At 33.8% G+C, this 26420-nt stretch overlaps 1 protein-coding gene across 2 annotated transcripts in view; it reads right to left on the bottom strand.

Moving 5' to 3' along the window:
• Positions 1-742: 742 nt before the first annotated feature.
• The window catches only part of LOC124407034 (acyl-CoA Delta-9 desaturase-like), a 32633-nt gene continuing 6955 nt past the window's right edge, over positions 743-26420 (bottom strand). Inside the window, exons 1-6 of one of the 2 annotated variants that reach the window (XM_046882868.1) lie at positions 17030-17122; positions 11649-11881; positions 6253-6383; positions 3091-3296; positions 2206-2391; positions 743-1623 (exon numbers count right to left, since the gene is read on the bottom strand). In XM_046882868.1, the coding sequence (XP_046738824.1) occupies positions 1305-1623; positions 2206-2391; positions 3091-3296; positions 6253-6383; positions 11649-11881; positions 17030-17073 (1119 nt within the window). In that variant the 5' untranslated portion in view covers positions 17074-17122 and the 3' untranslated portion in view covers positions 743-1304. Of the gene's footprint in view, positions 1624-2205; positions 2392-3090; positions 3297-6252; positions 6384-11648; positions 11882-17029; positions 17123-26420 lie in introns of those variants that run through there. The other variant, XM_046882946.1, reaches the window with a different exon arrangement.

The following is a 26420-nucleotide window of genomic DNA, read 5'->3' on the forward strand; positions in this document are numbered from 1 at the left end:
CAGGCCAAAAAAAAGAAAAACCCGTTTGGCAGTAAATCCAGTATCGCGTTTGCTCTTTCTTCAAATAAAAATTAAGTGATATTGGTGACGAAGGCAATCAGCGTCCAAAAAATATCTATTGATCTAACCAGTTTTGATGTTTCGGGGCTTCCCTATATTTCTTGAACCGCAAAATAACGTAAACACTTCCATTTTTGTAGAAAGGAAACGGCCACGTACCAAATATTTCCAGAAGCAACACTCTGAGGTAATAACTACGATTAAAACTAAAAAATAGCTCCGAAAAAGGTGATTTAGATACTTTCCGTGTTATTAAGCTATCCTGTATGCGGCGCTAAGAGAAATATTCAATTAGAAACATAATTCATCGACCAAAGACAGAAGTCGTAATAAAGTTTTTTGAAAAATTAGGACTTTAATGTTAACAAGTTCATGTCTTTGTAAATTTAGGATGTAATCAAGCGTTTCAAATATTAGAACAAAAATTAAACGGATCTTTTGCAGTCTGTAATTTTTAACGAAAATGAAAACTTTTACATTAAAAGAATCTGATTTCTCCAGTCCTGTTTACCTATTTCGTGAGTCCAAGTAATCACTACTCCCCTGGACGTCTACCAATACCGAATTTTCTTCTCCCAAAAAAAAAATATATATATATATTTTGGTTTCTCTCCCGACAGGATATCTAGCGATTGGGCGGGTCAAAATTCCAGGTTTTTCAGACCAGAATTCACCCATTTTCTACGATCAGTACATGTATAGTGCGTTCTTATTCTCGAAAAGGTTAGAAATATACTTTGCCTTGTTCAACCATCATTTTATACTAAATTGCGCACGATTGAACGTCGTAAAGAATGCATATTCAACAAAATTCAGAAGAAAAATGCAGTCGTTTCAAAACCTTTGAAAAAAACAAACAAAATAAAAGAAAAAAGGAAAACGACAGCGGCATAAGAAGAAAGAAAAACGGTTTTGAAGAACTTTACGAGATTCCCTGAGATTTACCCTGAAATTGTCACTTTTGAAACAAAGTCGTTCGTGTATCTTAATAATAATAATAACAACAATAATGCCTAAATTTCCGTACGTCTTCCAGGTCGCTGGATATCCCGTTGAGAGTAAAAACACAAGAAAATTCATTAATTTGAATATAACAAATTTGGACGACGAATAAGTATCCTAAAGAAAGTCTTGGATCCGTATTTTTGTCCTTCTTTCTTTTTCTTAGACATTAAAATCCCCCGAAAGCGTATCTCTGTCCCGCTGCCGTATTCACTATGCTTATTATTAAACCACGTAATAAACTACTTGGCCTTTTGATGCGTAATGATAGCTCCTTCTCGTTCCTCTTGGGGTTGATCCTTGTCCCCCCAACCCCAAACCTCGTGGCTGCCATCCCCCGTCCTCTCGACTCGTTTTCTAACCATATCGGTCGAAACGCTCTTTAAATCGTAGGCCCAACCGATTTTAGCAAAGAAATCGATGAACGCCGTCGTCACATTGCATCTGTAGTTACCAAGTTCCGCAGTTTTGTAATCCCACGGGAATACGTGGTGGTAGTTATGCCAGCCTTCGCCCAGGGCGACGAATGCCACTCCCCCATTCTCCGACGGGTTTATGAACCTGCAAGAAATTCATCTTCATTCCTATTTCATTCTCTGATTGCCTTAAATTTACTTCACTCTATACGTCATGAAGTTCCATTGAGATTGCAACTTTGCAGTGCGCCATCTGGTGGTAAAAAATCAAACTAATGCTATCAGGCTTACGGCTAACCGTTGATCGTGTTATTTCGCGTGTGGATGGTAGAACAGGTGTATTATTGATTAAGTTTCATTAATTTATACTGACTTGAGTAATTTAAGCCAAGAAAAAAATTACAAACGCTTTCATTGAAATTGAAAACTTAGGTTATGTGGTGATAAAATGGCGCTGAAAACCAGATTCAGACGTCTTGACGACATTTTTTAATACAGATTGTACAGGGTGTCCCATTTGAAATGGGATGATCAAAATGTATTGGGAAAAATAGATTCGAGGGTGAAATTATTTGGATGAAACTTTTCGGGTTTTTAGAGAGAGGTGAAATGGCGCTACCGACAAGCTTTTCAGTATATTAAATTGCAGTATGCTGTCTTATGTCCGTTTCTAAACTCGAGAATTTTTTTTCAATTCAACACAGGTCACTCGAATAATTTCACTCACTTGTCATAAGGTTTGCTGCCGAATAAATGGGCCGCTGAATTGACGAGCCACGTTGCGTTCAGGGTTACGACGTATCTCAGAACAGCTGGTATGAAATAAGCGTTGCTCCACGTTTCGCCCCAGCAGAAAACAGGAATCACCGTTGGTAGGATGAAACATATCAGAGGCATGATAAACATGTAGTACCTGTAAAGCACAAAGAATCAATAATAAGCTCTTGCAGTAATCTCGCGAAAATACTTAATGCTGAAGAAAATTGAAATTAGTCAATTCGCTGATCCAATGTCTATTCTCACATACGTCAATGGATAATTTTTACGTGATATTTATTGCAATTTAGGTCACAAATCACCGCATTCGAGTCATTCCATTATCCACAATATATCTTTCCGATCAATGCGTCACGTAAGATAAGAAGAGATTGCTCAATCGTTAAATTTTTTCTCTCCTTTTGTTTTTAACCGTTCTTATTTAAAAATTCTTCATTCTGATCAAGATATAATTATACCTATATAATTTGGTAAAAAGTATACGTTCTCCCTGTTTTCATTAATTTCTGTAGTTTGAAATTTGTAAAAATAAAAATTGTTTCATCTGTTTCTCTATACTTGTCATTAAATTATTCTCGAGATAAGTATTTTAGCGGTACTTAAAAGTGGGTAACGAGTTGGGTAAATAACTCAGTAGACCGCTTTATACAGACGCAAGGTAAGTAAGAAAAATTAAGATATTTCTATATTCGATTGCATTATACGGACATATTGTTCATCATCGATAAAATATCGATAAAATTTTCATTGGAGTGAAAAGAAAAAAATTCATTTCACTTAATCTTTGGTTCATTCCGGTAAGTTGCTGCTTTCCGTTGCTATTTGATTTACTTACTTTCTCTGGAAGGTAAGTATAGGGTCGCTCTCAAGGTCGCTGAGGTCGATACCTTTGCCCTTTTGCTTAACGTCCGGATGTTTTCGGCACAACAGCCATCCTACGTGAGCGAAGAAAAATCCCCTTTTCGCATTATGCGGATCAGCGTCTGTTTCGCTGTATTTGTGATGTACTCTGTGGTCTCGAGCCCAATCTAAAACCGCGTCCTACGAAAGAACAAGAAAATAAATTAGCCTTAAATTAGCTTTGAAAAATACTTTTCCAAGAAAGAGAAAAACTTCAATTTTTATAATTAACAAAAAGTTACTGCATTTTCTGCTAATTACGGTGTAAGACATTTTTCATTTACTACATATTTTCAACCTAATAAGGCTGAAGAATCAATTTACTGTAATTTACTATAAAATATATATATAGTCCAAATGACTACATCCAAAAATAATAGAAAACTAATTTTTATTCTGCAACCTTATAGGGAAGTATGTATATATATATATATGTAATTCTATTTTGCAGTTGTGTACAGAAACGAAAATAAATTGTTGATAACGAAAACTAGAATTTTTTTATCAATCAAACGTTTGTAGAGATTCAATTTGCAACGAGAATGTTTCAATATTAATTCTGTTCGGCAATTTCATGGCTAGACGTGATATTTTTAATTACAGATATTTTTTCCATGTGACTTAATTTTTTCTTGGAAAATAAATTACATCTTATATTACTCAGGAATAGTTTAACTTTTGATTGGTGTAAGATTTTTCAAATCGGTTCGGTAGTTCCACAGTTTACCGAACAAACAATTTTCACCTCTTTATTATTATTATTAGTATTAGTACCTAAAGATATATAGACAAGTGTAAGTGTATATATTTATATACATCTGATGTCTAACTCTATGAATTAAACTGAACTATAAGTAAGAAGAAAAAAAAATACTCGTGGTTATACATGGGATACGGATTGAGTGAAGCCACAGATGGCTGCGTATCGATGTGAGTATGTATAATTAAATTACTAGTGGAGGAAATTCTGCGACACAGCAAGTGCGGACGGTGCGGAAAGGCAATTCGATTAATTGCCTCCAACAACAAGGCGATAGCAAATTGGAAAAGTTCCTATGAGCCATTCCACACCAAATCGACCTACGTAAGACCCTAACCATTGAAAATTTTATTTATTTTTAAGTATGGTGTAGAGTGTACAAAAAAACATATTCCACCGGGTTTTTGATTTTTTGGACCACGGGTTTCATTTTTATTGCCCCCCTCCCCTTCGCTCCCAAAAAAACAAACGAAAACCTAATTTTAGAATGAATAGCCCTAATCAATTGGCTTCAAATTTTTCTCGTGGATTCCATACTGGAAAACTAAAATTTTTATACCCAAGACGGAAGTGGTCAAGATTTTTTGGGTTAGAAACTACCAAAGAAACGAATAATTGAAAAGTGAGAAAAAGAAGTATAAAAATAAATGGGTATTTTTTTGAATATCACTTTTTTTATAACTCGTTTCGCCTGTAGCTTCTAACCCAAAAGGTTGCCTACTTCCATTGTGGCCTCGGAATTTTGATTTTTTTTTAACAAAGAATTCATGAGAAATATTTTCGAAGCTGTGGTTTTTTTGTTTTTGGGAGCAGTAAAAATGAAACCCGTGGTTGAAAAAATTTGAAACTTAGTGAAAGATGATGTTTTTCTTTTATACACTTTACATCATACTTAAAAATAGTTAAAATCGCCGATGGTGAGGGGGGTGTAATGCCTCATACGTAAGCACTCTGATTACTCATCTCTTTCTTTGTTTCCTTTATTTTCTATTCATTTCTTTTCTTTAACAATGATTAATGTATGATAACGAGAATTTGGTAATCTGCTAACAATCAATTTCCTCGACAAACTTTAGTAGACACATTTTTTTGCACGTGTATGATCAACAAAAAAAAAAAGTGTGTAAGAAATGAAAAGCAAAAACAATTACGCACAACGTGTTAAATGATTAAGAAAAGAAAAAGAAAGAAAGAAACACGACGAGAGACAGGAATCAAGGTTCAAATAATGATATAAAGTTTTCATCCTGTTTTACCTACTGTAAATAAAAGCGGCCTTATTTAAATTTGAAACGTTTGTCTAGATAATGACACGGTATAAGAAGAAGTAATTAGCTAATTAGTTGTTGAATGAATATGGTTAGGTAACATTTTGTACGCACGTCAGAACCAATTTAACTAAACGTTCGTTACAACACTGCGTATTTTTTGCAAACGAAAAAGAGAAACAGATGTGAAGACATTTAACCCTTTGAAGCATCCATTTTTATCTTTAAGATATTTCCGTGAAACTTCGTACTCGGGTTTTTGAGGTTGCTGATAATAAATCTGACATTGGTTCTTCAAAATTTCACATCCTAGATGGCGGATTCAATATAGCAGCCATATTGAATCCACCATGTTGGATACAGAATTCGAAAAATGAACGTCAGATTCGTCATCAGTGCCCACAAAAACCCCTGCATACGAAGTTTCACGAACTCATAACTCAAAATGCAAAAAAAATTGTAATCCGCCATATTGAATCCACCATCTTAGATAATAAATTTTCAAAATCTAATGTCAGATTAGTTATCAACACCCCCAAAAACCACACGGTACTCATTCTTAAGAAAAAAAACCTGAAAAGTCTGATTAAAAATGAATTTATCCGAAAAAATTCACTTTTTCGTTGTAATTTTTTGTATATAAAACAATAACAATGAAAAATTTTGGTTTGCTGGATATTGGTTCGATATTTCGTAACATCTCAGCTATATCAACAAGATGAATGCAAAAAATAATTACAGAATAAATAGCCAAAAAGTGATCACCAGAGACCATCATGTCGCAAAGGGTTAAAATGAGATACAAAAAAAAAAAAAAAAAACCACAAAGAAAAGTGTACCCTGTATAAGTATCCCAGAGCTCAAGATTTTGTTACCATGTTGACAGAGGCAGGCCTCAACTCACATTGCATATAACTAAAGCTATAAAATCACGATAAGATTATTATTAACGCGGTGTTAATTTATTTTTGCAACTTGAGTAGATGTGTTTTCAAAAATTAACGCATTAACGATAATGATAATTAGCATAAGCAACAATAACAAGCTAATTGAGAGTCGTATGACTTACCTGAAACGCTAGCGTGTTGAAGGTGGTGAGCAGTAGCCTTAGTTGCCATTTGGCTTTGTAGGATTTATGGGCCCAAAGCCTGTGTGCACCAGCCGTAATGCCCAGACCGGAGAACTGGTACAGGACAAACGCTGAAATATTTGAGACATTAGAAATGTGATTGCAATAATTGCACGTGAAACAATCCAGTAAATTGTCAAGAAGGTTACAAAATGAGAGAGGAAAAATTCCTTACTTCACAAGATTGAAAATTTAAACAGTTTGTAAAATGAAAAATAGCGATAGAATAGAGAAAGAAATTTACATCAAGCTACAATAGAATAACTGGAGAAGAAAAGTAGGAATTTTCAAACTTCATTCGAAGATCATAAGAGCTTTAAAATCCTGTAAAAATAAGAAATAAAAATTGAGAAATATTATTTCGAGTTTGATTAGGTTTTCAAAATTTTAGGAGCGTTGAAAAATATTCTTAAATCATAACATGACAGATTTCTTTTCAATTTATAAATATTGTTCGAGCCTAAGAAGGAGGTGAACCTCTCAATATTCGCAACAAATTGTTGCCCAGGCCAAGTTCCATTGTCTGTGGGAAATTACTCAACTAGTCGTAAGAGATTTAAGAAACATTGGCAACTCTGCAGATTTTATGCATGAAAGATTTTGTGGAGGAGATTATCTATTCATCAAACGAGAGATTTAAAACTCGTTAAAAATTCAACAAGTGAAACCTTGATTCTATGATACGATGCCAAAGTAACGAACTTGAACATCTGTTCTTCCCGCAAAAAAAGTAAAAAAAAAAAAAAAAAGACGACCAAAATTTAGTTTCCACTGTGTATCGGTGTGATTTTTAACAACGATATGTGAATTTACATCAAACAAAAAACAGTGCGAGCTTCTTATTTCTAAGCAATTGCTCTTCGCAATCTGCACCGTATGTAACTTTTCTTTCTTTCTTTCTTTCTTTCCTTCTTTAACCCGTATCCGTTGCTATACCATTCGTCCGATTGCAATGAAACTTTGGTGAGTGTTGTGCGCACGCCCGTGAAGGCAACGTTGCCAAGTCATCTGACGAATATTTCTTTAAGGGGGTACACATCCGAGCAGATGGGTGAAAAAGTAGACGAATTTCAAGAATTTTTATCTAAAAAACTATTTATTCGATTCCATCAGTTTTTTTTTTCAAAGTTTATTACACATTAATGTATATTCAGTAATTTTTTCATTAAAATTTATCCACTCGTAGCGTTGTTACAGTCATCGGTGTGAAATATGTTCCGTACTGACACGGTTTGCGGTGCCTATAGGATATCTCGAAACAGACACGAACAATATTTACCAAATTTGCACACCACGTTTGAGTGGAATTGCAACGCATGCCGGGAACGAAGTCGCGGACAACAGCTATACATGTATATTTATAAAACTCGAGTCTTTCTGACGTACGTTTGCTTGTAACTCGAGAACCACTGAACCAATTTTTATTCTTTTTCTTTTGTGAATAGCTACAATGTCTGACCAGGTTTTAGGCTATGTTTCGTGGCAACCAGATTAATGCTTTTGGAGAAATAACGATATTTGTAAGCCAAGTCAGAATAGGATTACACACTTATGGACAAAGGTTAGGTTAGGTTAGGTTAAGTCAAATATTATCAGTCTTCTTTCAAATATCCTTAACTGTAATCAAGATTATTTCATGTGAATAGAATTTTCATTTTACCACATGAAATCGCCATCGCAAGGGAGGTAAAGTAAAAAGCAAAAGCAAAATTTTGCGAGGAATCCTTTTGAAAAATCTTTTAAAATTTACTTGTTAAGGGGTCGCGAAGTCAAGAACGTTGGAAAACAGTGATCCTTATCAATGCGCATAATTATATATGACATGCGCGATAATGTCTGGTTGGTGAGAAGCCACGTGCTCCGGAAATGTCTTGTTCATTTTACTATTCATCAACCATTTCATGGCATACAAGAAATATATTCAAGCCTTATAAATATTGAAATCCATACATGATAAACGGAACGCGGCCTCGATTGCATAAGAAATTCACATGATTGCCTTTCTTTCCTACGTTTATTATTTCTTCGCGCGTATTAAATACAATTACTATGCACGCATAATTCGTCGATTTTTTAAACTATAACCTAACCTAAGAATCTGAATTTAATGGCAACTGCAAATCAGGTTGCGCAAAACCGTTACGCTATCCGGTTGTGCTAAGAACACTGAGTCATTTTTAAAGGAAACGCGCTTTACGGTAAAAAAAAAATCTAGTAAAATAATCGCAGGTGATCGAATGACCCATAGGTCTTTCCGACATACATTAATATGGTCGATTCCCATTTATATTTTCCGATGCAAGGCTATCACGCTGTTCTTGTGATATAATTTCAAAACTTAGCTGTAGATTGTCGTACGTAATTGCAGAATTCAGAAAGCAGAGTTAAAAGCACTCAATTCTTTCGAACGGTAACCAAATAATCTACAATGTATAGCTTCATCATCAGACAATTGACCAAGATTTTTGAAAATCAATGTTTCAAAAATTTAGAGGAATATACGTTTTTCCTTTCACTTACAGTTTCTCTGTTTTTAGAGAAAAAAGAAAGTTATCATAATTATCCCGAAAGTGAAAAGATGAGTTTTTACTACCCGAAGTTTTGAAAATTGGTACCGCAAGGTTTTTCTGGATCGATAATCACGAACCTAAAATCAATTTTGTAAAATTTCAATTTGAAGTATTCAAATAAGGTGAAAAAAAACTGAAAACATTTCGATTGTTATAAAAATTGATACTTGAAGGTTCGTTGGGTGGCTGGGTCAGATTGCAAAATCCAAAATGGCGATCCATGATAGTGAGAAAAAATCTAAAAATATTCCAATTTTGGTAGAAATTAGTAAGCGAAGGTTTTTTGGGTCATCGATAACGAATCCAAGGTCAGACTTCTAAGATTTGTCATGGTGTGATTCCAAATAAATAAAAAAATCGTCGTATTTTCACGTAATATGGTATTCGAGGGCTTGAAAATCGTCAATCACGAATCTGAATTTGAAATTCGAAATTCGAATTGAACATTATTCTTTTTTTTTCGCTTGTTCAAACTAAAAACAATAAAGTTTCAAGAATAAAAAACTCTTTTACGTTTCGAACCTGTATAGTTCGATGAATTTTTCCAATATTCAGTATTTGCCATACATTATTGTTTTGCATTTCTGTCGACAACAAATGAACACGAGAATAGGAGTCATACCTGTTACGCCAAACGACCAAAAGTACGTACATTGATGAAAAGAAAACAATCGTGTAATTAACACCAATCATGCGATTCGACGCGATGTAGTAGTCCTACCTTTACCGACCGAGCAAACTCATCAGTTTTCTTCCCATGTTAAATAACCAAACGAACGAAATGGGTTGAAATTTCGACAGCGCATAGCTCTGTTGTAGCAAAATCGAGAAAGGTTACTCATATCCCAAAAATCTTGAAAAAAATGTGCGATTTTTTTGACACACGTCGCTATTCCCGTATTTCAGAGGCAAAAAATTCCGTATTTGAGAGATTTTCCGCCAGAGCGTATAGAATGAGAATTAAAACGAGCCATCGTGAGACTGTTTTTATGCAATATTGAAACCGAAAGACGAAAACTAGTGATTACAATAATTTTGCACGCACGGCCGGTACGGTTCCTTGGTTGGAACGCGCGGATGAGTTTGCTCGGTCGGTAAGGGCAGGACTGCTATATCGCGTTAAGTGATCTAAGTGACTGCGAAAGTGACGTTTGTGAATGACGAATCAACGGCGACTCGAGCAACAATAAGCCGTGGTTAACGGACTCTGGAATAATAACAGGAGGCTGCAAAACGCCCCGGATTAAGATACTTGTGTCTGAACTGCAAACAAGAACGTGAATACAAACGGAATGATGTACGTTGGCACACACGAGTCGCCGAAGGCGTAGAAAGTACTTACTTAAATGGCAATTGGCGAACATGCAAATTGAATTTCTGCCAAGGTCGACCCTGTAACTCGACCAAAAATCTGATCTCGATTTCAACCTCAGCAATAAAACGAAGTCAAATTTTCTACAATATAATTAATACCTTATATAGTATTGAAATTCTTTATTCAATTTACAAACAAAATAAATTTACTACACACTTTAATAAATTCAAATAACTTGTTTGTGTTTTTCAAATAAATTTCATTATTGGCTGCTATCACGTGACTTTAGGCGAAGCCACAGAGTTTCAAACGACACTGATTATGAATATGTGCATAGTTTGAAAGTGACAGTATCGAAGTGTCTTTAAATTACTTAAGAGAAACAGACGCCGAAAAGTTTAGATGAAAAATTACTATAAATCAATCTCTACAGAACGATAAATAACTCTGCATAGCGTCGGAAGATGTTGAACGACTTTATATATATAATCTAAAAAAATTTTCCAGGATTTTCATAAAAACAGATATATAAAATAATTTTGGAGCCTGCAGGTAACTCAAAAATTCCTCCGGACGTGTTGCCTATTTATATACATATATCATACCACTAAAAAATATTTAAGTTCAAGGGAAAAATGCCGGTCCTCTAAGGGTTGAAGAGTCTACTCAACTGACAAGCAAAATAAGGGATTTTTCAAGAATTTTTTTAATAATTTTCAACTGTATAAATATTGATATAGACTTTGTAAGGCTTTAATAAATACACTCTCGAATTACAGACCAAAAAATCGAATGGTTTTCGATTCAGGATGTTAATAGCCTTGAAAAGAATCACACGTTTTTTGAACTTTTAATTTTGATTATATTTTTTTTGAAAAAACGGTAAAAAAAAGTCCTCTTTCGCAACTTTTTCGAAAAATACTCGCCAATTTTGTTAATTTTGAAAATATCAAAAGTATTTTTTATCGCGAAACATAATTAGCTTGTATTTCATTTCCAGGGTATCGACAAATTTTTGAAAAAAAAAAAAAAAAAAAAAATTCCACGACATTTTCAGGTTTTCCGTTCGAATAAGTTGCTAAAACCTGAATCGTTCGGCTTATCAACTCTATATTCGATTCAAATTCAATTCGAATATAAAGAAAAAATAATAATATCCAAAAAAGTCAGTTAAAGCCAATTTCATTTCTCTAGAAAAAAAAAGAACTAAACTCGTTACTTGAAAAAATGATTTCTAATTCCCATGATAAAAAAGTAATATTTTCAGTCTTTCCCACGACCAAATCAAAAATCTCATAATAATCGCTTCAGATATTGCTACATTCAAGTATAAATAAGATAATTTGACGATTTGAATAGATAATAAATCGATTTAAAAAAGCCATTATAGCTGGGGTCGTAAGACCAAAACGCAAGAGTATAAATACGTAGTTGATGCATCGGGTACCTACCGAATATCGTAGTTGTTAATTTGGCAGAGGTGAAAATAAGGTAGAAACCGTGGAGAGCGGCGAGGTGAAGATAGGCAAATATGATTACATTTCGCCAGACGATTTGTCTGACGTACTGTGGCTTCTCTTTTTGGATTTCTGGCGCCACGATCGTCGTGTCTTCCACCGTCTCGCCCTCGAAAAGCACCCCCGTTGGTGCGCTCGTTATGTTCGGCGACATCCTTACTCTAGTTCTGTAACCCAAAACCAAAAAAAAACGTTATCAATTTCTCGATAGACAAGGATTTTCAAATAAAAAAAAAAAAAAAAAAAAAAAAAAAAAATTTCTTTTTTTCATTATTGACAAATCTCTGTTTGTAAAAGCTCTCTTCAATTCTTCACGTTTGTCAAGTTTCTCACATTTTTGTTGATCCGGAATAATAAAATTTCACATATCGATTAAAATAAGTAGTAAAATTACAAAATAAGTAATAAAATTTTGGTTAAAAATATGAAAAAAATTCAAAGAGAAATAAAAGTGTAGAAAAGAATTGCGTCTGGAATTAAGTTGAGTAAAATTAATCTCGAAATCACGGTCAGCTTGAATAACGTAAGATTATTGATTTTCAAAATTTCATATATTACTCGTATAAAACGAATTTGCATTAGTTAATGAGAAAATAATTGTCCGAGCCCAGTTTTCACGCTTAAATAAATACAGAATATTAAGCAGGAATCGTATCGTCGTGAATAAAATTAAAAGTCAAGCGACAAGTTAGGAAAAACAATTTGAATGATAGGTGAGTCATTATCGTGGACAGAAATTTGATCCTATTTCACAGTTCCTTACTAAAACCGTCACAGTCTTCTTCCTGGCAACTTCAAAAAATTTTTCCTAACTTAATCAAATTACGTTATATTTCACAATTATATTTGTTTATTATATTTATTTTATGCTCATAAGTTCTTTCTTGAGGGTAATAAATTACGTAACTTGATCTAGCGTATAATACGCGAGGTGTATAACACATGAAAGATATTTCTATAATAAACTTCTCGGTAAACTATTTCCAGTGAAAAAAGCGAGCAAGGGAAATTACAAAGGCCTGCGAAATATAACTTAATTTTCCCTTAAAATAAAAATCCTTTTTTTTTTCTTGACATATTAACATATGAATTGAATTGAATTAAAATATAGCACTAAATATAGTACTTTTTTTAACAGAACATCGAGATTTATTTTTATGCAAGATAAACATATTTATTTACAGATTTGTCAACAATTTTTATGAAAAAATAAAATATGATGGTAATAAAACTGAATTTTCAGTTATAACTTAATAAATATGCATTAGTTTTAAACAAGACTTAAGAAACTAGAAGAATCTAAAAGACTTACGAATCTTTTTATACTTTCTTCAAAACTCCTGTTCAATCGTTTTTTTTTTTTTTTGTCTCTTTGCATTTACGTAGCTCTAAATATGCAACGTAACATTACCATGAATATTTAAATATTAACACTGCCATTAATACATGTAGTTAACATAGAAATTGAACGTTGACTCTAGTAGTACTAAGAAAAAAAGAGAAAAAATTACGTGATAGGATGTTTTTCATATTTTTTGTTTTCATATATTCGTATCTAATATCTATCAGAATTAGTATTCAGTTTTTTCAAGGGAAAAGCATCGCAGGCCTGAGTAAGATAAATTTTTTTGTGCGCCGATATTTCGAGAATAAATAAACGGATTTTGTTATGAATTGATTATCAGTTGAGACGGTTTTTCAAAATTTAGAACTGATTATTACTTTGGATACCGTCACAATCCACCAGTTTCTGAATTATTAATAACGAAATAAAAGTGAAAAAATTTATTTACAACTCAAAACCCATCCAGCTAAACCAATTTTGAATAAAAAATTTTATTACTATTATTTAAGCCGTTGAAATTACATAATTACACAAACTTGTTTAAGAATCCATAAATATTAATGTTTATTTGCTTTGTTCAAATTGTTTATTCTCAAATTCTTTCAATGACTTTTCCATGGAAGTTCATGTAACCTCCGATATATTGAATACGTACGTCTGTATATATATATATATATGAAAGTTCAAGCTTATAAATAAGACTTTTTTATTAAACCTATACTCTTAAATTATATACTTATACTCAATTGATAATAACTATTGATTAAAAAAAATGAAAAATTCACGAATCCTGATGAGTGTCGACGAATTAGTGATAAATTTTACCAGACCAAAGATATTTATATTCCTAAAAAATTATCAGATTGGAGTTACGGTTAACGTTAACGTAACGAAATATTGAAAAAAGTAAGTATTACTGTTTTGAAAATTTAGAACGATTTTGAGGGAGTTTAGTTTAGAAAAAATCTGAATATACTTCATTTTAGAAAAAATAAATATTTATTACTTCATTTTAGAAAATTATTCTACAGTCGCGAAATAATAATATTTCCTGAAAGTGAATCGCTACGTTAACCTTACGAACTTCAGTTACGCGAAAAATAAAACTTCAAAGCAAATATCGCACGACAAAATTTCCAAACGATAGATTTTGTAATCAAATAGAGTTTTTCTCATTCGACCTGCTTGAATGATTTGAAATTCCCGCCCTCATGTTCTTGCAAAAACGAACGCAGTGAAAAAAGAAGAAAGATTTCGGGACAAAATCCTCAAAGTTTGCACGACAAATGTACTCACTGTTAAAACATAAGCTTGAAAATATCGTAAAAAGCTTTTAAACAAACATCGGAGTAATTTTGTTCCAATCAATACGTAGATTGGACGGCATTTATTTAATCAGATTTGCTTTAAGCAACATTTAACCCAAAAATACTTAACTACTTTATTGATCTTGTAATTTCTCCAAATTTTCATACTTCATCCATTTTCAAAGCAATTTTTTCTAGAAACCCTTAATTGAATCAATGTTTTAAACTTTTCTTCGCAACTGTTCAATTCAGAAATTCTAATGTTTCTTTCTCTCGCTTAGAAAGCTTAGTCTGCTTAAAATGTCATTTTTTTCATTTTCCAACGAGTTTTGAAGTCTGCATGCAAAATTTTATCAACGAGATATTATTCGTAATGGAGATGCGAGTCGGTTCAATCCTTTGGTAAAAGACAAAATCACTAGATAAAAACTGTACAAGCTTTGAAAAATAATTTCAATCTCAATCAGAAAAGCGAATCATGTGGCGTGAACTTTAATAAATGAGAATAATGTTAAATTTTTGTCAAATTTCACCTGTCGATTCCTCATCTCGAAAGCCTTCGTTGTTTTGTAAGAATGCAAAAAATATTTTATAAAAAATTTTGCTGCAATGAGACTTACAATAAATTTTAGCATAAAAATGTGAAAGTGTCAAGAAAAAATTTATTATTTTTTACTCGCGAGTGGTGTCGGAGATTGTAAAATCTAAAATCGAAAAAGCTTACAGTTCGGAACTTTATAGACCAAAACATCCTTCGTAGTGATAGTTCGACCATTTTACATGATTACACAAGTAATCGTTAAAGATCGATACCCTCGATGCGTCACTAAAGGATATAATTACTGTGAAGAATTGAGTATATATGTATATATTACAGAAATCGAATCTCTATTTTCTTTTTGTTTGTCGAGTGTTTCCTCGACCTTATCTTCAACAGTAGAAATGCAGGATTCTCGACTGTCAAAGGTTGTACAAAAAAAGTCAAAGAATTTCACATTTCAGCCCTAAAGGGGGCTTTCTCTTCATAAAAACTATAATGTTTGTTGAATACAATAACAATCAAGCGTAGTTACAAAGAAGTATTCATAAAAATGTAGAGGAGTACTTAGCGAAACGGGGTACTCGAGTAAATACTTAATTTTCGAGAACTCAAATACACTTAATATTTTTTTATTTTTTTTTAACCAAAGAAAATAAAAATGATTTTCAGATATCGGGAACAATTTTTTGGTTTGAAAACTCTAAATAATCCTCAATAATATTTATAGAAGTGATTTTTGACTGTTTCAAAAACATAAAAAAAAAATAACATTTTTTTATCACACTTTAAGGGTACTCCGTTCCCCTCCCCCCCCCCCCCCCCCTGCACAGTTTTGCCCTCCTCTCCCCTGTATACATATAAAGCAAGAATTTACATTCAAATACTTGTGAGCCTAATATGTAGGGTGAGCTTTCAACTTAAAGGAAAACGAAACGAAACCGCAATGGAGGTGAAAAATATATTGTACAAATCCATAATTCCGGTATTATCTAATAATGACAATAATTGTCGATCCAATGAATAAACAACGAAACCGAAGGAATCTGATAAGCTTTTGTAAAGTTTTTAAAATTCTTTGCGTTGCACTGAATTGTAGTATGGAATTTAACATAACCTCTTGTCATCATTCACGTAGATCATGATTAGCTATCACTCGGTTTCATGAAGGGTTGATTATTGGATAAGACGTATTTTATTCACGTCTATTGCGGTTTCGTTTAGTTTTTTTTAACGTTAAAGACTCGCAAGTATTTAAACGTAACTTCTCGATATATATCTATATAAATTTATACAAATACTTCTTAACAACTATGCTTGATTATTGATACATTGAGTAAACATTATAGTTTTTCTGAGGCATGTCCTCCTCAGGACCGAAACGTAAAATTCTTTGAATTTTTTTGTCCGATCTTCGACTACGAAAATGTTGCAAATTTTTTTACTGTCCGATTAATTTCTTCACTTCACAGAATAATCTAAGCTCTCAAGCATCTCAAATTCGCATAATTAAACAAACTCATCGTCACGGTTCTCGCACATTTAGGATAAAGTAAAACCGGCTCCGCGTGGGTCGAGTGAATCATCCTCCTCCGGAAGCTCACCTAATTTTTTTAAACCGTTAAAAAATTATAAACATGAAGTATGAAATAGGCCAGAAATCTCGATTACATCGACTTGTCATCGTAGCTTAATTCCGCGTCGAATATTTTCACATAATCTGTTAATTCCCCAAAGAAATCCGTAAAGAATTTTCCAGAAGCATCGAGAATAGGTGGAGCGATAACCGGTCACTGTCGCTAACCGTAGATCGTTTCTTCCAATCAGAATCTGAAGAAAAATCCGATTCTATCGCACATTTGTATAAAAAAAATTTCTCAAAGATATATATATATATATAAAAAAAAAAAAAAAAAAAAAAAAAAAACATGAGTCTCATCTGCTTTTTGTTTTTTTTTGGTTTCTTTCTAGTTAATCCAAAAGTTCTGTGGTTTCGTGCACTATTTGAATTATGCCGCAATTCGCACGCAACATTCGCGCACTGGTTCTTCTCGTCGTTAATTTCTTAATAAATTAGTGAGGTACTTCCGGTTCGCGATATCGTAATACGAGCGTCAATATTCACCTGGCGATAAATCTGAATAGCCTACATGCTGATGTAAAGAACATCGAGGCTTGTTTCGTCGTGGCTGAGCTACGTCCGCCTATCGACTGTCGAGAAAGCTCTGAGAACGCTCTACCTTCAAGCGGCGCAAGCTCAGCTTCTCGATGCGCCGGGACGCCGGGCGTCGCGTCGCGACGTCGGTGTCTGTGACGTTACTCCATTCTCGTCCTATTCGTGCCCGGTTTGTTCTGGACCAATTTGAACGGTCCGTTTAACGCGATCAGCTGATCCAAGGACGTTGCACCGTACATATTTCCGAGGCTCCAGCAACGTGTTTTTGTCTTGTGAGGAGTCGATAAAATCGATCATTTTTTCCCGATTAAGGGGGCTATCCAACTGACGAAGAAAGAAAAATGGTTTTAAAAAAAAAAAAAAAAATTTGTTACTTTTTAAATGTAAATAAAACTTTTTTTTTTTTTTTAATTGATTTTAATCACGTTTTATACACGAAAATCAGTCTGAAAAAAGATGTAGGTCTGTAGTGTTGATGATCAGCATGTTAATGGTCTTGGAATGAATCATACGATTTTTGGAAATTTTGGGTTCAACTATATATTTGTTTTTTTTTTTTTGTGCAAAAAACGGCAAAAAAAAGCGGTCTTTTTCAACCTTTTCGGTAAATGGCCGCCATTTTTTTGATTTTGAAAAACCCTTTTATTTTGGTCGTCAGTTGGGTAGACCCCTTGGTCGAGTATAATCGATTATTTATCCTCACAATCAATCGGTTCGTATTTCTCACTCCCATGAAAGCCGCAATACAATATCAATTCATGTTATAAACGAAAAATCAGTGTTATAAACGATACAAAAATTAACAGTTTTTTTTATCGTTGTTGACCGTTCGTCAGAGCAAGTAAACACATGTTCGTTATCTCTCATCGTACAATTACGTATGATTCGTTTGAAAATGTTGAAAACAAAGAGTTGCAAGTGATTAGGATTATCAAAAGTACACGATATTTTATCACATGTCACAACGACTGCCTGGATCGATCTAACAATAAAAACTATTTTTTTATCGACGTGAAACCGTTAGAATGATATTATTGTATAATTATTTGATCCCGTTCATCCATAAAGTTTCTCGTTTAATATCTGGAGCAACTTTTCAAACGACTAAGAGTGAAAACAAGCGGTGACTAGGCTCCCACAATTCTCAGCATTCAGAACGATGAACGATGAATTGGTAAAAAACATGGAGAGTGATTTAGTATCGTATTGCTAGGGTTTCGTGGTTTTTATTCCAAAAGCGAAACTTTTTTAACGATTGTAAATTTGAGAACTTCGTAACGAAGAATGCAGATTAATTCCGTGAGATCGTTAAATTTCTTGATCAGGTTCATTATTATGGTTGGGATGAAGAATTAATAACGCCTAATAATTCGTACTTATATCAGATTAGTGGAGAAAAAGTTTGGGTTTTCATCCCCTGTATCGGTTCAAGTATTACGATCAACAGTTCGAGTCTTTGATGTAAAATATCATTTCTATAATATCCACTGATACTTTTGGCACCGATCTCGTTCGTTTTACGTCCGCCATGTAAAACAAATATATATTATATATAGGTATAGCGAGTTTCAACAATTAGGCACATTTACACGTGAACAGCCAAACTTTTGTCTCAACTGTACAGTTTGTAAAGACATTCTAAAATAAAATTTATTAATAAGACAGTGTTACAAATTTAGATCAGTTTTTCAGTACTCAAGACGACCAAAACCTTGATGGATCAGCAATTACTTCGTTTGTAAATTAATACTCAACAAATTCTCCGTAGAAATGAATTTTTACAAGTTGAAGTATTTCCAGATGAAGCATGAGAAGTCTGATAACAATTTTACCGACAGTTTTCATCAACGATTTCTTCGCAATTAGTAGAGAACTCGTGTACAAATGAAGCAAACTATAATTGATCAAAATTATTCTGGCATTAAAAAAGGAATGGAAAATTTCTCCAAAGGCTTAAAAGCCTTTAGTTACGCGGGTCTTTTATAATTTTCATTACTATGCGTTATTAACGAGAGATCATCTTGATCGAATAAAACCACTTCCAACCAGTCAGAGCCTCTGTCTCGTTAAGTTTTCATGGTTTTCGGTATCGACTTTACACCCGATCCATCCTCGAGGTTCGTCCATTGTCTCGAGCAGTTTTCTCACCCCACGAAAACCCCTCGAACGTTAAATATCTCGGTGACAACGATCCGCATGAGGGCGAAGTGCCAAGCTCACGTCACAGTAGCCTGTGTGCAAAAAAGCAAGCTCGATACAACTATTTCCTTTTTCTAATAGTCGAGGAGGGGGATTGGTAGTCTAAATTCAAAATTTCAACCAGATTCTGCAAAAGCTTAATCTACAATCTTCGAATTTATGTTTCAAGTCGTTAAAAATCGATTGCAGAAAAAGAATTGTTCAAACCAAAGTTGTAGATAGTAAAATTGTCAAAAAGTTTAGTTATGACGATTATTAGTAAAAAGTTAAAAATGCCCGAGATATTTGGCAAAGACAAATTCCCCATAGATTCAAGATGGCGGCCGAAGTTACTGCAGAACCTAGTCAAAATTCTAAATTCAGACTATCAATGGCCCCTTGCCCTAGGATTAGAAAGAGAAAATAACGGCATCGAAAAACTGCGGTTTCAAATTGCATTCCAAGTGGACTGCGATGTGTGGAGAGGTAAACGGCTGGCTAGCTCCGTCGATAACCCTCATTGTCAGTCGGATAAACATAGACGAAACGCGTTGCGCCGTGACCTCGACATTGGCCTTGATCATGACACTGCGCTGCCATGACACTGCGCTGCGGGGCAATGAGCCTCACGGTTTTCGACAACAACAGTATTTTCCTCGGCCTGCGCAGCCGTCTAGACCTAGACGAGCGTCGATGTGTCTCTCCTCTTCCTCCCCCCTCCGGCGCCATTTTCAGGGTATCTGACACGACGAGCTGCGCAACGGCAGCGGTTGATCAGCCGATAAAAATTGCGCACGATTCCAACGCTCACAACACGCAGTCGCCGGACTAAGTTTTTCGCATCGCGCGAAATATGAGTCAGAAGATACACATCGCGTGAGGAGCGCGTCAGACGAACTGACACACCGACCGAGGGATGAGAAAGGAAGGGGAGGGGAGGGGATTCCACGCCGAGATTCAAGTATATAGTATGCGTTTTGTTATTCTAATCGCGTAGCGTGTCACGTATCGGAATTCGTAGTAAATACTTTTTCCTTTTTCTTCAGCTCCGCGCGGAAGATCCTCACAGCTGTTTCGCCAACGATTACGTGTAATGCACATTCGAAGTGCGTGCACACGAGATGACTTATCACAACAGTGTTACCAATGATAGGGGACTGGCTCTTTGGATCGGACGATTCTTAAATCGAATCTCGAAACGTTGAATATGTAATGTTATAGTTATAATTGCAAAATATCAAATCGCATTACTAATGCCAAAAGGGCGTATCTCAAAATATACGCCCTTTAAGCTCTGTAGAACCAAAAGGTCGTATCAAAAAAATGTTTTTTCTCCAATCAACTTAAAAATGTGTATAATGTATAAAACTGTGGAATAAATGAATTTTTTTTTTTTTTTTTTTTTTTTTTTTGTTTTTGAATTACGCTTTTCTGACTTTAAGGGAAAAAAAACACGTAAAAAATCACAAGAGTGGTAAAAATAATGACTCCAAAAACACAATATATTTGAAAAAATATTTATTTTAATGAAAAAAATTAATTTAATAAAATAAAAGATACAGATAATTCATTTCTACTGAAACAATAAACTACTGATCAATTATACTGTATTTCAAATTTTCGCGCTTCAATTCCACTCACACCATCTACAACTCATAAATTATTAATTTTAAGTTAGCGGCAGTTACTTTTTTTTTAAATAAAATGATACATTTAAATTCAAGTCATTATTTTCACCACTCTTGTGACTTTTTTCGTGTATTTGCCTAATAATTGATAATAAGTTGAAGAAAACCGATACGCCCGTTTGGCTCTAGGAATTTTTTTCCATGAAGCCAAAAGAGCGTATGACCAGAAAAATTTTTTTCTCATTTTTTCCATAGATTTATAAATTGATACATATTTCTAAGTTAATCGGAGGAAAAAAAAATGTATTTTTTTTTTTTTTTTTTTGGTACGCCCTTCTGGTTCTGCAGAGCCAGAAATGCGAATAATTTGAGATACGCCCTTTTGGCATTAATGAAGCGAAATGTTAAATTCTTTGTACCATAGAGCATTGTGGTATATTTTACCATGAAATGTTCACTTTCTGTTGCGTATAATTCATGAGTAGTAAAATTTCTGTAACTATACGGGATATGGGAAAATCCGTGATGTGCAATTGCAGCATTTTGTTACCTTGAATTTATAACGTTTCACTGTAGTTGAGTATAAAGCCAGGATTAACTGTCTAATTTTGTAAAATGACGTGATTAATTACGTAATAGCTAATTTCATAAAATTTTCCCATAAAACGTTATCTCTCTTTGTATAATACATAGTCGATGCTTGCGGTCTAATTCGATTTGTAGAATCCAATGGCAATTAAATACAATTCGTAGATAAACCAGCTATCCTTATTGCTTGTTTCACTTGATTCTAATTATACTTTTCCGGCTAATGTATCTTCGAAATTCAAGAGTACAAAATGAAAACAGTAATATGTAGCATAGACACTTTCGGTGTACTATTTTTTGTCAAAGCCTGGGTAATTACAGACAATCTTACAAGTAAAGTTCTCTCTTTCTCGCTCCTAAAAAAAGAAATAAGTCGCGTGCCAAATGCTAAATGGACGTATATATTTATTTTTTTTGCCAATCGCTTTGTAAACATATTCTAGGCCTAAAATTGAAAAAAATGTTTATTTGGAAAAAAATAAATAAATAGATTTAAAAAAAAAAGTTCAAAAACATTTTACTTTCATGTTTCAGAGCGAAACTTGAATTTTTTTATACGCCTTTTTGGCATTTGGCACGCGAAATGATACTGATGCAATCTTTCGAATTCTACGTTTGTACAAATTCATAACAGCCACAGCCATGGGTGTTTCGTTGCAAACTTTGTATGATCCGTTATGATTAGAATGCGAGTCCGAATCAGGTCATATTTTCAATCAAAGAGACAAGCATTTCGCACTAAACAAAATTTATTTTAGCTAGTAGAAGTTAACGATGAATACAACAAGTGAACAGAATAAAATAAAAAAAATTCTTGTGTTTAAATTTAAATGAATAAATTTTGATTCTATACATCAAATAATAACGAAAATCTTTTTACATTACTTATTATAAGTTTATTACAACTTTACTTTTGTCTTTATTACTTCGATAAATAACACCGGTCAACACGAATTTTGAGTCTAGGTTCTAAATATCAATTTCTGATTTCTTCGACGTAATTAATAAAGTAAAGAACAACTTTGTTAGATAAAGTATGCTTTTGAAGAAACCAGAACAATATTTCATATTTTAACATTCATTGTGCATATAAAAATCAAACAAACCTCATTTTCACATAAAAATTTTTTTAAACAAATCAAAACCAAAGTAAAAAAAAAAAAAAACCTACAATAGAATTTCAGTAAAAATTTCCAAAAACTGTACAAAACTTTTTTCAAAACACTGCATAAGGAAGCGCGCGTGCTTATAAACAGTTCTTCAAATTCAACACAAGCCAAGTTTCGCAACCGATCTGTTGCATTCACCTAAAATCTAGCTTTCTAAACTTCGCAAAAATTCCCACTGCAACAGTATCTAAACCAAGCAGTTACAATCACACATCTTAAACCAATAAAAAATCTTATTTTATTTTCAAATATATATATATATATATCCAATCAACCCCACTCCAACAGGACATGACCAAGGTCACCTAAATCGATCTCCACATCTATATAACAAATCAAATAACAACATCCTAAAACCTAACGAGAAGAATAACAATTTCCTCAGCATCAAATAATCTCACACAGCTTTCTTCGCCTATCTGTGCACGTGATTCCGTTACTTTTTATTCGCAATAACTAACCCGTTACAGAGCGAGAGGAGCATGCAAGCCGGCCGCTCTGAGAGGTTAGAAGTGGCAGAGGGGGGGGGGGGGGGCGAGGAGGGGAAAAAAAAACTAAGTGGCGAGGGGGGGGGGGGGGGGAGGCGAAGGTAGAGCGAAGCTGGCGAGCGTCAGCTGAGCGGCGAGGGCCAATCGGGAGGACCGCACGTCATGCTACGAATCGCGCCACCTGCCACTCGCGAATCCCTGTTCTGTAACCGGAAAACGTCGGTTATTTATTCTACCCCTACCACCATTGGAGGAATGGGTGACATTTTACCAGGGAAACCTGTACGCGTTTTATCCTTATGACTGCACAACTTCCTATACGTAACGTTGAAACATTGTTTAAATAGGATACTTGGATCATGTATCATATGTGGTTATACCGATATGTATATATATATATATATATATGTAATATGTAATATGTGTGTATGTTTTGTATCGAGCGAGGGAAGAATGGAAAAGATAAGCTTCTTTTTTTTCTTCTTTTTTGTTGAAAGTATGGTCTGAGATCAACGTTGTGATGCAATCGATTGTATCACTTTTTGAACACATGTAACGAAATCGAATTACATGTGTGTGGTATATATATATATATATATATATATATATATATGGGATATTAGGTGAAACATAGAATTTTTTTTCCCCCCTGAAATATAGGGGACATTTTATGGCGAATCGTGGCTAGTCTTTGACACTGAACAGTTTACGTTTCTTTGAATTGTTTTCTAAAGACTGTATAAAGAATTTTGATAAACTTCTTTTTTTGAATCAGTTTAATAATTTCAATGTATATATATAGTAACGGTTAGTCAAGTTTATTTTTGAAGGCAGAAAATAAATGGGCTGTTAAAATTTAAGACTTTATAAATTGTATAATTGAGAGTATTAAAATGAAATTGAAATCCCTGTGAAAAAAGAAATAAGAAGAACGGGAATTACAATTCCGTTTCGAATTTATAATCATAGTTAGTCATTGACGTAAAGGTTGTGTGCGGTTTTTCGAAAGTAAAAATAATGGCGTTTGTGAGACGAACGTTTGAACAGCTGGATTGAAAAAAAACTGTTGAAATCACGAGATATTCAGAATCTACTAATGAGATTTTAGGGCGACGAATATCAAATGAAAAAAAATAGATGAATGTAAAATGGTGAAGCAAACTCGATTATGTTATAGTTCATCTCCCTTTGTGACGTAACAAAGTTCGTTTGTATTAATTAGTTTGTAATTTCACTTTCGCGTATTATAAATCTGAACATACTTACGTCGTTGGTTAGTTTTGTTTTTTTTTTTTTTTTTTTTTTTTTTACATTTATTCCGTTTCCATGCGAATTTGTGAACACTTGAATTTGATTTTCAGTCATCTTTTATTTTTCATCAATTTCATCAAGGGAAAGGTCCCATGTCATAGACAAAAAAAAAAAATAAAAAAAATACTACCACTACAACTACTATTTTTTCAAATGTAAAACGACGCTTCAAAATTTCCACCGGCAAGTTGCGATAGCGTTATTATTAAAATGTAAACGAGATCGTTAGAAAAAAAATAAATAATAAAACACCACGTATAAATGGCCTTCACTTTATGTCATCTCAATTAATAAATGGAGTTTAAATTTTCGCGACTATTTATTCTAATAATATTTAATTATAATGGTAACACGATTTGATTTCATACTCCACTTGCAGTTAATCTCAATACATGCAGAGTATAATAAAGATACGTCTTATTATTACGTTACATCAATTACATAACCTCTAACTCAAACCACGTGACAGTCTCGACAGCCAATCCCGATACTCGCTTACGGTCTAAACTACCATGAATCTCTATCCATTTCTACATCGGTATCCATCTAGAGTTCAGTAACGAATAAATTACCCGATACGCATTCTATATCGTTCTCGCTGCACTTCTGATCCTCTACTTTATATCTTCACAAGTTGATGAACGATAAACTTGAACATTAGGGTCAATAATTTTAGGCAAAACGTGTGTAATAATATACATAGATATATACAATACGTTCTACCTATATGTTGAATGAAATCGATTCATATAGCTACACCCAAGGCTACACCATTACCCAGAATTTCGAATGAATAAAACATTTCCTCAGTGATTCTTATCTTGATATTAATTCACTTTCGCATGGTGCCCAGAACTTTCTTAATTACTTACTCTTCGTGTGATTATATCGAACGTTGTATAATACTTATATACAGAAATGTTAAACTTGACCAACGTGTGTGACATTCACCTCATTCGATTGCTCACATAATTTTTGATTACGTTCTTAGTGGAAAAATTCTAAACGATTGGTATTTTGACAGACTTTAATATAACCAACTTGTCTGTCAATCTGAAAGTAAGTTTTCGACGAGGTCGTTAACTGGACAAGGACATCAAGGTCGACTAAGGTCGCCTCGGAGCTTAACCACCCAGGACCAGGGGACTCATTGATTTAAATTTTGCGGTAAATATCCCTGAAAAAAGCGATAGGATGACGCAAGAGAAGACAAGACATTCGAAAAAACCGCAGAAGTGAAGTTGGTGACGTCAACGTAGCGAAACTTTCTTTAAAAAAAAAATCTTCATTTTGCAATTTAGGATTACTTTAAAGGAGTCGAGTTTGCGAGATGTTCAGTATGTCTAAATAAACACGCGGTAGCTGTAAGTAATCCAACGAAACTTTTTCATTTTCTTCGGAATTTTTCATCCCTCTCAAAAACCTCAAGTTAAAAAATTTGGTAGACAGAAACTGCAATTCATTTGCTCGTTAATTAAAATTATGTGTATGTGGATGAAAAGTAGTGTAAAAAGCCAGTAGAAGTTGGCTAAAATTTGGAACCGCTTGGTGGCTCTGCAGTAAGTACATCTTATTTCGATACGAAACTTGAATTGTGAATTGGACTGATTTCAAAGAAGGTCTGAAAACAAAATGAATCAGAACAAATATAAAAGAAACTAAATATCACGCGTAATTCAACAGTTTTTTTTTTTTTTTTTCAACTATTTTATATTGTATAAAAAACACGCTGTAAAAAGAAGAGACATGTGCTCTTGATGAATGTTGCAATCATGGCAGCAACGAAAACAGCAAAGAGGATGTACTACGAATTGCAATTTTTTCCAATATTTAGCATAATTGCATGTGATTAAGACACTTCTGTAGACAACAGTAAGTATATTGCGTAACATGGAGTCAAACTGGGCCTTTTCGGGCCGAGCGTAAGTTCGCAATATGGATCGTAGGTGAGTCGAAGGCGAATATTGTAAAAAGACCT

This window comes from Diprion similis, chromosome 1, assembly GCF_021155765.1.
Source record: "Diprion similis isolate iyDipSimi1 chromosome 1, iyDipSimi1.1, whole genome shotgun sequence".
Lineage (NCBI taxonomy): Eukaryota > Metazoa > Arthropoda > Insecta > Hymenoptera > Diprionidae > Diprion > Diprion similis.